The 15601-nt window shown below is 38.5% G+C and overlaps 1 protein-coding gene across 9 annotated transcripts in view; it reads left to right on the forward strand.

The window, feature by feature from the left end:
* Window positions 1-15601, forward strand: part of Tbck (TBC1 domain containing kinase) — a 221309-nt gene that overhangs the window by 80728 nt on the left and 124980 nt on the right. For 8 of the 9 annotated variants that reach the window (XR_015446369.1, XM_021245450.2, XM_004866237.3 and 5 more), the window contains 3 exons: window positions 346-431; window positions 13382-13418; window positions 14513-14674. Coding sequence is in view for 8 of the 9 variants with exons in the window: in XM_021245450.2 (XP_021101109.1) it covers window positions 346-431; window positions 13382-13418; window positions 14513-14674 (285 nt within the window). In the remaining variant the exon portion in view is untranslated. The remainder of the gene's footprint in view (window positions 1-345; window positions 432-13381; window positions 13419-14512; window positions 14675-15601) is intronic. The other variant, XM_021245451.2, reaches the window with a different exon arrangement.

A 15601-nucleotide genomic window follows, 5' to 3' on the forward strand; every position in this document is an offset into this window, starting at 1 on the left:
AAAGATCTGTTACACTTTCTGAACATTCACTAATGTGAAATGGATTTAATATTACTAGAGAAAATTTATTTATAGAATTTAATAAGAAAACATTCATTTATACAATTTGTGATTCAAGAAATAAACTGATAGCCCAAAGGCAGGAAAGAAGCTATGGCATAGTTTCTGGCATATTTGTTTAATAATCAGGAGTAAGTGATTGAAGTAGTAGAAAAGAAAATTATTAAGGCATATTTTCTTCATGGAGAAATTAGCTCTGATTGAGTGTAAATTAAACTTTATTTGCATTAAATGTCTTGGGGTTAATTTGTTGGGGCAATTGTCTGAGACTTTGTTGTCCCGCAGAGTATCTGACCGTGTTCTCCCAGATGATTGCGTTCCACGACCCCGAGCTGAGCAATCATCTCAACGAGATTGGCTTCATTCCAGATGTGAGTACTGGGTGCGCTGGGAGCAGCAGGGAGAGAAAGCCGGGTCTGAACAAGTTAGCGCTGCTAATTGCTCTCAGTATTTACGTGGTTACCTTCCAGAGTCTTGCTTTAAGTAAAAGAAAAGGATCATATTTTTCTTAATATGGTCCTGTGAGATTGTTCTGCAAAATTCATTAGTAAGAGTGTCGTATTAAACTATTCTGTAAAGGGTTTCACTCAGATTTTACTATATTCAGGTCTGATTTTGAAGAAATAGAAAATCTATTCTTAGGTGGAATCCTGTGTAGCTTTGCCTGGGTTTTACTTGCTGTATTACCGTGCAGCTTTGCCAGATTTTGGCTGACTTTGGGGCTTCTCTGTAGTTCGTGTCAGGCTCCAAGTCAGGGTTGCCTTGGAAAGGTTCTCCAGGGCGTGGTGTGGCTGTTAACTCATTTGCAGTTTGGGTCTCATTTGGAAGCTGTGGGATGAACATAAATCAAAACATCACTCTGTGTACCCACAGTATATACAATTACTATTTATCAATTAAAGATAGAGTGAAAAAATGAACTACAGGAGTTACATATTTGGGGAAGGGATTGAAGTTGATACAGGTTTAAAGGAATCTTTGAGGTGTTGCGTTTTATACTTTTAATTAATATTGAATGCAAAATGTGAACTAATATTTTTAAAACTTCTTTGTTCTAACGGGTTGTTCCTCCAATCTGTCGATAGTGTAAAAACTGAAGTGGTGAGGCCATTTTAATATCTAATTTTATAGACAGACTTGGTGTTTTCAAGGTAGAGACTGTTGACAGTGAGTAGGGGGTAGGGGTGTGATGAAATGGAGAATTTTTCTAACTTGTTTCTGTCCGTTACGTCTTTTTACTTACATTTCTTTAGTTTGTATATGCAGCATTCTTTCATTTTTTTTCCTTGAATTCATTTAATTTTCCACATCTAAAATAATTGTTGAGGAAACTGTGCCTCTAGCGAGGACACAGGCTAGGATTCATCAGAAGGAAGAGTAGGTACTTTGATGAGACCCTAAACTACACCTGCTGAAGAACTAATCCCATCAAAGTCGGCCTCATTCATCTCCCGTCACTAAAACGCAGGCTTCCATTGCAGGAGGAATTGAGATTTCTGGCTCCTTTCCATTTGCTGTGGGTCACAAAATTGAACACTGAGCACTGCTAAAGCTCAAATAGTTGGGGATCTTGTGCACTGATGTGATGCCTAGATTATGTGTCATGGTAGTTATGTGATTTACATATAAATAGAGTGAGTAATGTGTATTTGGCAAAACTGGGGCCAGAATGATTTTATCATCTTTGTCTTGATGTGTTTCTGCTTCTAAAAGTATAGTAGGTCTTTAAAATAAGAACAGGAAAGAGTGTTTTCTTATTCTTCAGAGAAATGTTTTCCTGAAGTACTAGGAATGGCATGCAAACTATGAAAAAGTGGTCGGGGACCATTAGTAGAAACGATAGGGCTCTACATATTTCAGTACTATACTGTTTCAGCTAAAGACAAAGCTAGCAGATTCAGTGATATACTGGCAAAACCACTGTCATTTAACTATATGATCTGAAAAGATTCTTACATTGCTACTAATTTTCTCCTGTAAAAGTTTGTCATTGTCATTTTTAAAAAATTTATATTCGATTGACCTTACACTAACTGAAAATGTGAAAGGGCAATTTAGAAATATGTGTTTGTTCATTCATTTGGTACTGGCTTTCCCACTGTTACTGTGAACAGCTTTATGAGCTGCAGCGATGGCTCAGTTAGAGAAGTGCTTTATCCAGCAGGTGTGGAGCTCTGGGTTTGCTCTCCAAAACTGCAAGAACAAAATAAATAAAAATAATTTTGAAATTAAAAAGTTTCAGATTTTAATCCCAAGAGGAATCAATTGACAATGAGCTTTTCGTGTTTTATCAAAATACGATTATAAGGAAAATAGACCTTATTCAGAATATTCCATGGAAAGAATCCTCCTAGGCTGTTGGAGTCTCTCTGGAGGATCCTGGGAGAATGTGTTTTCTGAACTGAGAACTGCACCGTGTTTCCAGCGTTAAGCCTAAGGCTTAGGAGTACAGAACAGTCTCTTTCTCATAATAAAGCAAGCTTACCTTTCAGAAAGGGCTCAGACCCTAAAACCAAAAGGCTTTTAACTCTACCAGGAATGGTAAAATAAGATTTTGATAACTTCTTCCTAAAGAAAAAAAAAAATCCACACACAGGTTTTCCTAACAGCTTTTCCGTTCAGTTGAACCCCCAGCTGCACAGTCTGTTTGCAATCTAAGGTTCCCTGAGACTGGTGGAAAGACAAGCAAAAGGAAAAACAGCATACCGTGGCGGGTCTCAGAACTGTGGATTGCAGAATCTCTACTTTTAAAAATTAATGGAGACCCCAAAGAACTTTCTGTTCACATGGATTAAGTGTATCATTATTTACTGAGACCGTTAAAAATATTTACGTACTAATTAACCTGAAAGAAATAACTTACCAGGCAAGGCTGTACATATCTGAAATCCTAGCACTCCGGGAAGCTGTGGCTGTAGGATCCCAAATCTGAGCCTAGCATGGGCGACTTAGCTACTGATTGAGAGCCTGTCTCAATATAAAAAGTAAAAGAGATAGAGATGGGGATGTAAATCAGTGCAGAGGCCCTAGGTTCAATCGTCAGCACCATAAAAATAAATAATAAGTAATAGCTCATTGCATGTTGACCAAAATAACATTTTTCTAATAAATAGCTGTTTTCAAAAAATAGACTGACATGGTTTTATATTTTTCCAATTCTTGAATTAAGATAAAAGAGCTGAATTGTCGTATCTGCTTCTCGATTCGGTCTGTTGCAGTACCTCGTCTCGGTTGAGGTGTATGAAGGCATGCAGTTGGCAAAGGGTCTTTTCAGGCATGGGCAGTTTCTTAGAGCTTGAGTGCAGTGGACAGTCTAATTCTGTCGTGAACTTCCGTGCTTTGTACATTAAATCCACCTGTCCATCTTGTACTTTGTTTTGTTTTGTTTTGTTGGTACCAGGGATCGCACTCAGGACCTTGCGCGTGGGAGGCAGGCGCGGTGCGGCTGAGCTAAGTCCCCGGCCCGCTTCTTGCACTTTGAATGGCTCTTCTGCGCATGCACGATGTTGTGACGGTATACATTGGTTCACAGATCTTCAGCCATGAGCACTTCGTCACATAACATAAAAATCACATTCTGTAAAGTCATCACTGATCTCATCCAAAAAACCCTTACGTATCAGGAAGCTGCCGACTTCAGAGTGGCAAGTGCAAGTGTGTAATGCTCTGATTGTCATCTGTCAGCTAAATCTTTCCTGGAAGTAGCAGGCTCACTTTTTTTATTTTGCAAAACGTTGGCCAAATATCCAATCCTCAGAAGATTATTGTTGCCCCATCATCCTTTCCAGAAAAACCAGGAGTTCTTGGAGAAGGCGCCCGTTCGGCCCCACAGCCCCAGTGAGTGCCCGGCGCTGCTCTCCCTCAGTCGCGGTTCCCTGCTATGCAGAGCAAGCACTTTACACGCCTTCCAGCGCCGTTTCACACACCTGTCCTAAAGACGTTCAATACAGTTAGTCACCTTTACTCCTAACATAAGACGCCCGCTCTGAGACCCTGGACCACTGGCCTGTCGTGTGCCAAGCTCTGCAGCGTACGCGCCTGTGGTGGTGTCCATAGACACAAACGCCCATGCTGTGTAGGAGCAGCGCTCCCTCTCAGTGTACCATGCCCATAGCTGAGGCAGCCCGAGGAGTCCCGAGTGGCCCTGGGTCTGTGCCCACGTCCTAAAAAAGCTTGCGCAGGTCGAGAGGGGAAGTCGGGGCCAGGTCCTGCCTCTTCAGTGTACCACTGGTGTGGCTGTGATCCATTCAGTTCCTCTTACCCACGATTCTCTTTGCTTTACCATAGATATAATGATTTTACTCAGAATTCCTGTGATGACTAAAGCTAATGGGTGTGAACTACTTAAAACACAGGTTTTGCATTTAGGAGAGGATTATACTCAGGTTGTAGTGGACATATTTTTTCTCACTTTTGCTTAACTAGGGAAGTTATGAATTACAAAAGATGTAACCAGTATGCCTTTGGCTGGGGTGGGGTATAGGCATTTATCTTCTTGGTCCATTAGGCCTTTTAAATTATTTTTATATGTTTAAGTAATTTTGTGAATAATTTGCATAAGCAAAGACATCATAAAACATTATTTGAAATGCTTAAAATGAATTTGTGTGACAAACCCAAACTTTTGCTTCATATATTTCTCCTTTGGACAATGTATGGATGTCACATGTGCACTGTGATTTGAACTACTATTCAGTTGTCACGTGTGAACCTGGAACATACCCATCATGTGAATATTGATTGCAGATTTCAAATACATCTCTAAATTGTTTCTATTTCTAGCCTGGTCAAAACAAAATCATCAAAATAAAACATTGAAAGATCTCATACCTTTTCAGAAAATAGCTTCTTTGTTCCCTAATTACAAAACATTTTTATTTCTCAATTTATTAATAGAAGAATGATAAATTAATGCCCTTTTACAAACATTTCTATACCATGTTTCTAATCACTTTGTAAACACCTCTACCTAGACCATTTGTCTACTTAAACTGTATTAAATAAGTTATATTGTGTAAGTATCATAAAAGATTCCTCTCATCCTTTTAACAAAATATAGTGACCCAGATTCTTATTGCAAAATGATCTGTGATGAAGTTCTTCCCTTGAATGACCAGCTAAATGAGGATTTCTCATTTTTATTTACTGTTTACTCTCATTCTTGTGCTGTAGAAGTTCATCTAAGATACCATCATTTGAGCGCTCACAGTTTGAAGTCTCACTTACATGACCAGTTTTACCATTTCCCTGGAGTCTAGTGTGTTGCTGTCTCTGCCTTTGTCTTCTGATTGGTCTGGTGCTGCTGAAGCATTTTCCTCTTGTCAGTTTTCTTCACTAATAAGCATGAAAAATGAAAAAATCTGAATTCTCAGCTGCGTACAATGAAAACTTTTAAAAATGGCTATACTGATGGTGTCTTCATACATCCTTTTATCTTCTTAAAAAAGGCGCCCATACTTTAGATGACACAAAAAGGAAAATGAAGACTGGTGTGATGGTGGCAGTTTATTTCAGCATTGTCCCAGCCCCACAGTAAGGCCTGATTCTTCAGTGTGGTGTTAGGAACTGGTGCCTACTGGGAGACGGTCAGGCCGCAGGCACCAACCTCCTGAATGGATGAGTAGTTTTCTTGTGAAACTGTGTTGGTTCTCTTAATATGAGATTAGACCTCATAGGCATGAGGTAGGTCTCAGGACGGATCGTTACTTTGGGGAGAGTGGGTTGTCACAAAGATCACCTGGCATCTCCCTTTGGTCTCTCTCCCTTACTTGCTGCTTGCCATTCTTGCAAGTGTTTCTGCCATGTGCTGTCACTCACCTTGTTAGGCACAGGAGAAGACCCTAGCCGGGCACCCTGGGCTTGTGAGCTGAACCAACCTCTGTAACTTGCCCAGTCTGTGGTATTACATTACAGCAACACCCAAGGGACTGGCAACTCCCTCGTTCTTCTGCTTTCATCTTTTTTTTTCTTTAACACAGGAATGATTCGTGGGTAATGATGAAATAACTCCTGCTTGGATAAAAGAACAAAATATTCCACACTATAGGAAAAATAAGATCACTAAGCTTTCAACAACAGAGTTGTAGATTTATAGAGGGATCCAGTACATCCTTATAGATAGAATGAATTTTATTCTATATTTTAAATGAAGAGTTGAACTGTTGTTGGCACATACAATGTTCTGATCCCTAGCACACAAAAATGAATAAAATAATAAGTAAAGTTTCCCTTTATTCTTTGTCCTCTTTTGTAGGGAACAGGGAAAGGGTATATTACTAGAACTTCTGCAGTAAGTCCTAGTCTGAGAGCCACAGCAGCACAAGGCTAATTAACTTATTAGACAGGAAAGGTAGAAAAAATGAGACTTAGAGAAGAAGCTGAGCTTTGGGCCTGATCAGTGCTGCTCTGGGCGGCAAAGAGGAAAACCCCGAGCTTGCTGCACCTTTATTCAGTCCATCGGGAGAAACAAATGTGGCAGATGACTCAGGGCAGAGAGTTCAGTACCTCCAGAGAGTAACAAAGGTAAAAGGTGACTCAGAGGGCAGTGTCTGAAGCGAAAATCCTAGAACAATGAGATACTGTGCAGATGAGGATTTTGTTCCTCCGCAGGATGTCTCCAGCTGGTGTAATCCTGCCCTGGAGCATGACAGCATTGTGGGACCACTGAGGTCTTAGCTGTGACTGGGGGCGAAGATGGAGTTGTGTCTCCACATGCCATAGCTGGCCTGTGGGCAAGAGAGCTAGGCCCTAATCATGATTTAATTGTGAAATGATTTTCCCAAAAAATTACGTAGAATTGCTCCCGACACTTTTTAAAAGTAATGAAATCGTAATCATTACAGGTGGTGAGAACTGCTCAGAAAAGAATCTCAAAAACTAAAATTGGACCTAGTGTTGCCTGAGGGTGACTTAGTTGTAACAAAAATTTTCTAATTTTTCGGAAAGCAGAGCAACATATGTCCTGGAAACTGTAGTCCAATGAGCTTGCCTTCAGAACTTGAGAAGATTTTAGAAGTCAGTTAACATGGTCAGTAATGTACCAGGCAGGTTATCTTTTTTGTGCATATGAATCACATGTCCATGTTTCTCTGTATCTGACATAGCATTAGCATGAAAGTTTTTATATAAGCATGCAGTAAAATTGTTTTATTTTAGCAGTAAATCATCTTTTGATTCAAGATAACTAGATCCCTAAAGTCAGATCATAATTTTTTATTTTAAAAATTCTAAGGAGTTGCTCTGGGAATCACTCTTCATTATCCTGTAGATTAATAATTCTTACTTCCTATTATTTCTTTATGGGTGGCTATGGAAAGGAAAATAGGTTTTGGGCTTGATGTCTTTTCCACAAGACTGAAAGATGAAGGGCAGGGAGCAGAGTTGATTAGGGGGAGCTGCTCAGGATTGCCTTTGCCTTTACTGTTCACTTGTTTTATCTAAGTGAAGACCATCTTCGCTCCACTGAATGTATCCTGATTTAGCATGAACTGCCATCATTCTTCGCTGTTGAAAAGATAATGCTTTTTGAAAGTGAGTCACACCGCAGAACAATACAAATCTTTTGTGGAACATTTCTTCATTTCTGATTACTTTCTTTTGTTAACCTGTGTTCTATACGTAGCTAAGAAGACAATTTTAAGTCAGATACAAAATAAAAATATCTGTAGAATGTGGAAAGTAGAAGAAAAATTTTGTGTGAAAATATTTAAAGTTTTCCAAACTGAGAATAGCTGAGATGGGATTAAATAATGTTCATTCTAAAAGCCAGTAGGACTATAAATACAAATTCAGACTTTTCAGACTGCACCTTGCCTAGCGGAATCTACCTCAGCCTGTAAGGATTCACAGTTCCTAGTACGTAGGAGTGTCTTTTTATCTTCCATTCCTACCTCTCCTAATTTCAGAACAACATTAAAATGTTTTGTGAGGTCAACTCACAACTTTGGATTATTAAAATACTTTGTTTCTAACAATGATAATTATAACTGCTGTGTTTAAGGTTACATATGCTGTATCTTTTGCCAAATGTTTTAGATCCATTAACTAATCTTCATAACTGTCCCAGAGATTCATGTACGTATGTAATTTTACCAGATCACTAAGTCTATAGAATTTCAACATTTCAAGACAATATATTTGGAAAAAATTGCTGATTTTAAGCATCCTTTTCTTGAGTATCTGCATGCATATTTCCCTAGAATACATGTAGGAAATCATTGCTCCTCATCAAACTAATGGTCAGTATGTGTTTTACAGGGAAGGCTTATGATAATTTAAATATAAATTATTCTCTCACTTGAGAGAAACATTGTAATATGCTCTTTAAGAGGTGGAATTAGAAACGCAAGTAGAAGGGACCCCGTTTTGTCTCAATAACTTTTTTTTTTTTTTTTGGTACCGGGGATCAAACTCGGGCCCTTGCACTTGCAGGGCAGGCGGCAGAACCACTGAGCTAAATCCCCAGCAAGGGATCCCCTTTTGTAACAGTAAAATACATATACACACACACACACACACACACACACACACACACACACATATATAGATATACTGTACATAGAGAATGAAAGTGCATTATTTTATAAGTTTAAAAATTGGATGAAATCTTCATGTAGAGTTTGTAAGAAATAATCCCTTTTAAATTACTCTTACAAATGTTCAAGTCATTGAGTCATCATTTTCTGCTTGTCAACATCAAGATAACCAGCTCCCACCTTTGTTTTTCCTGTTGATGGTAGTTCTAAATTTGACATTAGCAGACCGTGAGGAAAGACCTCATGAAATGCTAAATATAACTGTTCCTGCTTGATAGTGCTAGGGGGCAGTATTTACTTAGTTATTTCTTTCTGCAGACAAGCGCTGTGTCAAATCAGGCATACATAATTTTATGTTCTGGAGAAAATACTTAGAGCATGTATGATTTCTTTTCATTTGTTGCCAGTTTCCAACTTTAAATTAGGAAAGAGATAGTATCTCTGACTTAATGAAATTATGCATTTTATATTTGTAATCAAATATTTTCATTATTTAATTCCATTTTTAAAAAACTGACTAGTATTCAAAATTATCTTATTTTTCTGCCTTCTTTCTGTATCAAATGGTATGATGAAGCTGTGCCAGTATCTCGAGAAATTAATATGAAGGTTTCAATAAAGACTTTAAAAGGGAGAACTATAGAAAGAAAAATAATAGGCATTGCAGTGTAGCAGATCACCATTTTATTTATCTGATCTTAATTGGTAAGAGGTAAATGCACCTAGGAATGTTATACATTATATTAAAGATGTTAACTCAACTTGAATTATTTTCAATTATTAGATAAGCTTCATTTTACTAATTTTTAATAACTTCAAAGTAATTGTTATCAAAATGTATCTATACATATATATGTATCATATGTATAAAACAAAACGTCAGGATTAATGATTTTTTCAATACTTTGCAATATTTAATATGAAGAATTTTTCCCAGTGTATTAGCCAAGGAAGATTAAATCATTTTCTCATTATTTCCTATTTGTTGAAAATTTCTCAAAGTGTATAATCTCAAAAGTATTTGGACCTTTTAATATATTCCTTTAATTACCTTCACTGTGTATTTCATTCATTCTTTCAATAAACATTTGTGTGTGAGGCATTTCTCTATGCCCTCAATGCATCAGAAGGGGAAAAAAAGTACCAGACTATCTCTCCTCATATTCTAAGGGGCATAGACAATAGAGAAGATAAGTAAATACACAGTGGCACATGTTAGGTAGTGGTAAGTTCTAGTAGAAAAGAATCTAAAGAAGGGCGGTGGATGTAAGTGCTTAGGTGAAGGGAGAATTTAGTTTATAAATAAGGTTCTCAGGAAAGCCTCGTAGAAAAGGTGTCTTGAATAAATGCCTTCAGGAAAGAAGAGAAAGATCAGTTCCAGCAGCAGAATCACAGCAAGAGCCTTAGGTTTGCGGGAGTGTAGCAGGGTGCTGAAAGAGCAGCCAGGAGGCCACTGAGTCAGAAGCACAGTGGACAAGAAGAGGTCGAAAGGCGGTGGGAGGCTTGCTTGCGTGGAGTGCTGCAGATCATATCTCTAGGGTTTCGGGTTGCTCTTAAGTGACAACGAGCCGCTAGATGCTCTTGTGTAGACCGGTGACATCTGATGTAAACATCTGAACGAGATTGCTCTACTAAGCTGAGAGGAATCCAAGCACAGCCAAGGATAGACTAGGAGGCATGGGCAATTGCAAGAAATGATAGAACTGAATTCGAATATTATCAATGAGCATACAGTGTACATACCATCAGTGAGCATAAAATCTCACTGTATTTTTGTACAACTGAATGTACACCCTTAAAACTAGCATACTACTATAGCGTTTGCATTAGTATGGTCTTCAGTGTATCCTTTGATGAAATGAAGATGTTCTGTGAATAATTCCTGGCAGTTGATTCGTCAGTAGTAGAACTGCTGATGACAGGTAACAGTGTAAGAAGAGGCAAGTAAGAATGAGTTCATCATTTTTTCCAGGAGGAAGTAGAAGGGTAGCATTGCTCTTAACAGATGTATGAATGTACTTGGTACAGATTTTGAAGGAGGTCTCAGGAGCTCAGTCTCTGACTCTGTGTGTGTGTGTGTGTGTGTGTGTGTGTGTGTGTGTGTGTGTGTGTGTGATATACAAGTAGAAATACCAAATAGGTATTTGGACATACAGGTTCAGAAGTCATGGGAGAGAGGTGGAGATACAGGAGTTTTCAAATTACAATTATTATTTGGGAAAAACAGAACTTAACAGATCCCAGAGCAGAACCTGGGACATGGCAATATTTAAGAGTCAGAGGATGAAGAGGAGCATGCAAAGGAGACAGCTAAGGAGAAAACAGAACAGTGAGAAGAAAACTGATGAATGTGGTGTCTCGAAAGCCACATGGAGGGAAAAAGTATTTTTGGGAAGTGGGAGTAGATAGCTTTGTCCAGTTCTGCTGACTGATAAAGAAAAAGATTAGCAGTGTGGCAATTGTAGATGACCAAGAGCAGTTTCGTCGGTCAGGCGGAGGCAAAGCCCCAGGTGGAATGGGTTGAGAGAACATTTAAGGAACAATACTGTTTTTACCAACTCTGGAGCACCTTGGAACCAGGAACTGTGCTTCATTCACTGCCATGTCCTATCATCTGCCACAGAGTTGGCATGTGTTAAGTGTTCAGGTTATATTTTTTATTAATGAATATAGGAGTGAAATAACCTTTGCTTACATGAATCTTAACATCTTCCAGCAGAGCGAATAACAGAAGAAGCCAAAAGCTTCTATGATAGCCACTGTCCTATGCCAAAACCTCTGTGTTGAAGCTCTAACTGTAAAGCATTTTTAAGTATCTGTTCACACATGTCACTCCTGTGGTTTAGAGAGACACGTGGCATATAGCAGAAAGCATTTCATATTGAGTGAATGAGTGAATGAAGATATCCAGAATTCATTATATAATACAAAGCATGGTACAATAGGTAATTATAATAAAATTTAAGATAAAGTTACTGTAGCTTACATAACACAGTTACCATTATATGGTATGGTACAAGGCATAGGGAGAAAGGTATAAGAAATGTATAAAAGTTTTCATAGAACAAATGGTACTTTCTTTGTTGGTAGGACAGAATATCCAACACCCACAAATTAAAGGAGGAAAGATTTATTTCAGCTCATAGCATGTAGAGGTTTCATTCTATAGTCAGCTGGCTCCAAGGCAGCACAGCCTGGCAGAGGAGAAACCGTTCATGGCATGGCAGGCAGGAAGCAGCAAACAGAAGCAGCAGCAGCCTGCCTCTCCCTTTTATCCCTTCCAGAGTACACATCTTATGGGTGGTGCTACCCACACCTTGGGGGACCTTCCCATTATCTTTACCCAGAACTGTGCTAAACCAAACAGTGGACTAATTTAGAAATCACACACCCTTAATCCCAACACTCCCCCCCACCCCCACAATGCCAGCATCACACACTCTACATCCAGCCATCTCTGAAAAGCCCCACCTATGACCGCATGAGGCTTTGGAGGAACATCTAGATACAAGGCATCACACAAGGCATAGTGAGATGGGTATACAAAGTGTATAGAAGTTTTCATAAAACAAATGGTACTTAAGACAGGCCTTAAACTTAGAGAGCTTTGGTTTAGGGAAATGACATGAGAAAACATTAAAAAAGAAAAGGCAAAGCACATTGATGAGATAGTAGTGTATGTTCAGATCACATCATCTGTCTGTCATGGCAGGATATAGAACATGTGGAGATGAGACAAAGAAATGTAGCTGGATGCTCTATTTCTAATGTCAATATTGATACTACTACTTACAATTTCTAGAGGGCTGTTTGCAAAGCACATTCACATATCATTTATCCAGGTATTTCACAGCATTTCTGTGATATGGCTAAGGTAGACAATGATTTCTCTATTCCAAAATGAAGACTTTGGGATACATGGGCTGCCTGATTGCTGTGCATGGTGTCAGTGGTTGTCAGGATGAGACTCCAACACTTCGTTTTTGATTCCAAGTTCTTCATTCCTTTTGTTCACAGTGGTTTATATTCTAAATTTGGCATGGCACAGGAAAGCATGGTCATAGTGGAACAGGGAAATGGTGAGATCACAGTTGTACATTTAAAGTCTTTGTTTAACAGTGGCCTATATTGCTTGACAAAGCAAAATGAAATTAGTGTTTTTTCAGGAAATGATTGTTTATTTCAAACTTGCTAATGACAGCCCCAGCCCTAGGGTGGTATAAGATGAAAGGAGCTGTTCCAGCTCAAGCAGTGAGGTGGAGTAGGAAGGGAACTCCTTTCGCACCAGGCGGAGAGGGACCAAATGATGCCTACCCTAATTGGGAGGGCAGCCTCCTCAGTCTACTGACACATGTGCTAAGCTCACCTGTGGATGCCCTCAGACACACCCAAATCAGTGGTAATCAGATAGCTGAGTATGCTGCAATGCAGTCTTTGACACATACGATTGACTGCCATAAGGACTTTAAAAATCTCACTGTATTTTTGTACAACTGAATGTACACCATCAAAGCTAGCATACTACTATAGCATTTGAATTAGTATGGTCTTGAGTGTATCCTTTGATGAAATGAAGATGTTCTGTGAATAATTCCTGGCAGGAAGGTCATCTACATTTGTAATATAGATAGATACCATATAAGATATTTGTGATAATAGTAATTAAATTGGTTTTATTTTAATCAGTGGAGTAGACCAAAATCGTTTTTTAAGCACTCCGTGTATTGGTGATGATTCTAATTATATCTTTTATTCTCTCTCTTTCCCATATTTCCTTCTACTGGTAGCTGTATGCCATCCCTTGGTTTCTCACCATGTTTACTCGTAAGTATCATCTTCTCTTTCCTTTTAGTATTGTAACAGCAAGAACACAGCTCTGTTCCACTCTTCCCTGGTACTTAATATTATTTCACAATAAAATTGAGACAATTTAACATGCATCCTCGTGTAATTCTGTTATGATAGCGTTGGGTAGAAAAGAATTCTAGTTGTTCTGTCTCTTAGACATTACAAACAGAATTGTATAGGATGACAGTCTGTTTTAATGTTGATATTTATACAAGCTTTGCCCACTTTTGAAAAGAGAATTTAGCATCAAGTGTAGTACTTAAATGAACTCTATGAAACCAACTTTGGAACCAAATCAATCTTAATTTCTAGAGGGATCCTCTAATAACTAATAATTTTATTTCCCAAACTAGCTTTCTTCTAGAAATTAAGCAGATTATGTTAATATATAATACTTTAGTTACAAATATTAATACAGTGTATATCTTTACTTACATATAGTACATATGAAAAATGGCATCATTTTATGAAGTAGATCTGGAGACATTCCCTGGAATGATAGCCACAATATTATTAAAAAATTATAAAAAAGAAAAAACTATTAATAGAATTTTTGGTGGGAATTTCATAAAGCAGTTATAATGCAAAATGGAAATGTAATCTTACTGTACATAAAATAGTGTTAAAGTTTACCTATATAAGTAAATTTAGGTAAATAATATAACTAAAAAATTCTGGGGAATAACATTTTATGGCTGGGACAAAGTCACTGATATTGATAATAGAAGTTAGAAAATGTTATCCATGTCACTCATCTAATTAACAGATTTTAAGAGGCCTTTGGAAGTTAAATTTTACAAAGCCAAATAAACATCTTATGAAGTTTGAATGTGCTATTTATTTACTTGTGATTGAGACAGAGTCTGAGTTGCCCAACCTGGCCTCAGAATTGCAGTCTTTCTGTCTCAGGCTTCTGAGTGTGGCATTACAGGCACGAGCCACAGTGCTCTGCTTAGGGTTAGCTCGTGAAGAACAGACCGTAAGTTAATGCCATGTATCGAGTAAAGCAAGTTGTTTTAGGGGTTTTTTTGAGTTTTTAATTTTAATTGATTTTTAAAATTATTCCACAGATGTATTTCCATTGCATAAAATATTCCACCTCTGGGACACCTTGCTGCTTGGGAACTCCTCTTTCCCATTCTGTATCGGAGTAGCAATTCTCCAGCAGCTTCGGGACCGGCTTTTGGCTAATGGCTTTAATGAGTGCATTCTTCTCTTCTCTGATTTACCAGGTAGAGGTCAAAGTGAATGGAATCACTAAATGTAATATGACTATAAAACGCTGAGATATTTTGAAGCCATTTGTAGCAGTAATCGTGCAGGCCTTCGGCATCTCTTCTGGGGGACCTCATTATCCCTCTCTGCACTCTCTCCCTTGCACACTGCCTCTTCTGCTGCCCCAGCACTGCAGATACAAAGCTGGGCCAGGGAACTTACTGTAGTTTATTTTAATCCCAATGATGCTGCCAGAAGGGTAAAAGGTGGGAAGGTGCTGGTGCTCACCCTCTGGCTTAGGAGAGAGCTGTTTTGTGAGCTGGTGGGGAGTAAATGAGGGCAGCTTGGGTAGATGCTGGAGAATGTATGTTTATACAAAGATGGTAACTGACATGGACCTTGGCTCCTGCCTCCCACAGCTGCTTGCTACCACAGTGACAGTTGGAGGAAAGAAACACTGTCCCCTTGGGAGGTCAAATCAACTCAGGGAAATTCCACTCCATACAGTACAGTGAGGAGTGTGCCATACAGCACCTGGGAGGAGTCTGAAAACGGAGGTCTTAAATGCTTAAAAGTGGAAGTGTGAGGAACAGCTGGTAAAAAAAACTTCCCACATTGTAGGTTATCTCTTAGCTCTGTTAGTGGTTTCTTTTGCAGTGCAGAAGCTTTTTAATAAGATGAGATCCCAGTTGTTGATTCTTTGTGCTAGTTCCCATGCAACTGAAGTTTTGTTCATAAAGTCTTTTCCTATGCCAGTGTCTTCGAGAGTTCTACCTAACTTAACTTCCAGCAAGTTTAGTGTTTCTGTTTTAATATTTAGATCTTTAATCCACTTTGATCTTAGTTTAGTGCATGGTGATAGATACGGGTCTAGTTTTAATCTTTGGCAGGTTGAAATACAGTTTTCTTCAACACCATTTATTAAGGAGCCTATATTTCCTCCA

This window comes from Heterocephalus glaber, unplaced genomic scaffold, assembly GCF_053883595.1.
Source record: "Heterocephalus glaber isolate CG9 unplaced genomic scaffold, H.glaber_assembly_v1.0 deba00001688, whole genome shotgun sequence".
NCBI classification, from domain to species: Eukaryota; Metazoa; Chordata; class Mammalia; order Rodentia; family Bathyergidae; genus Heterocephalus; species Heterocephalus glaber.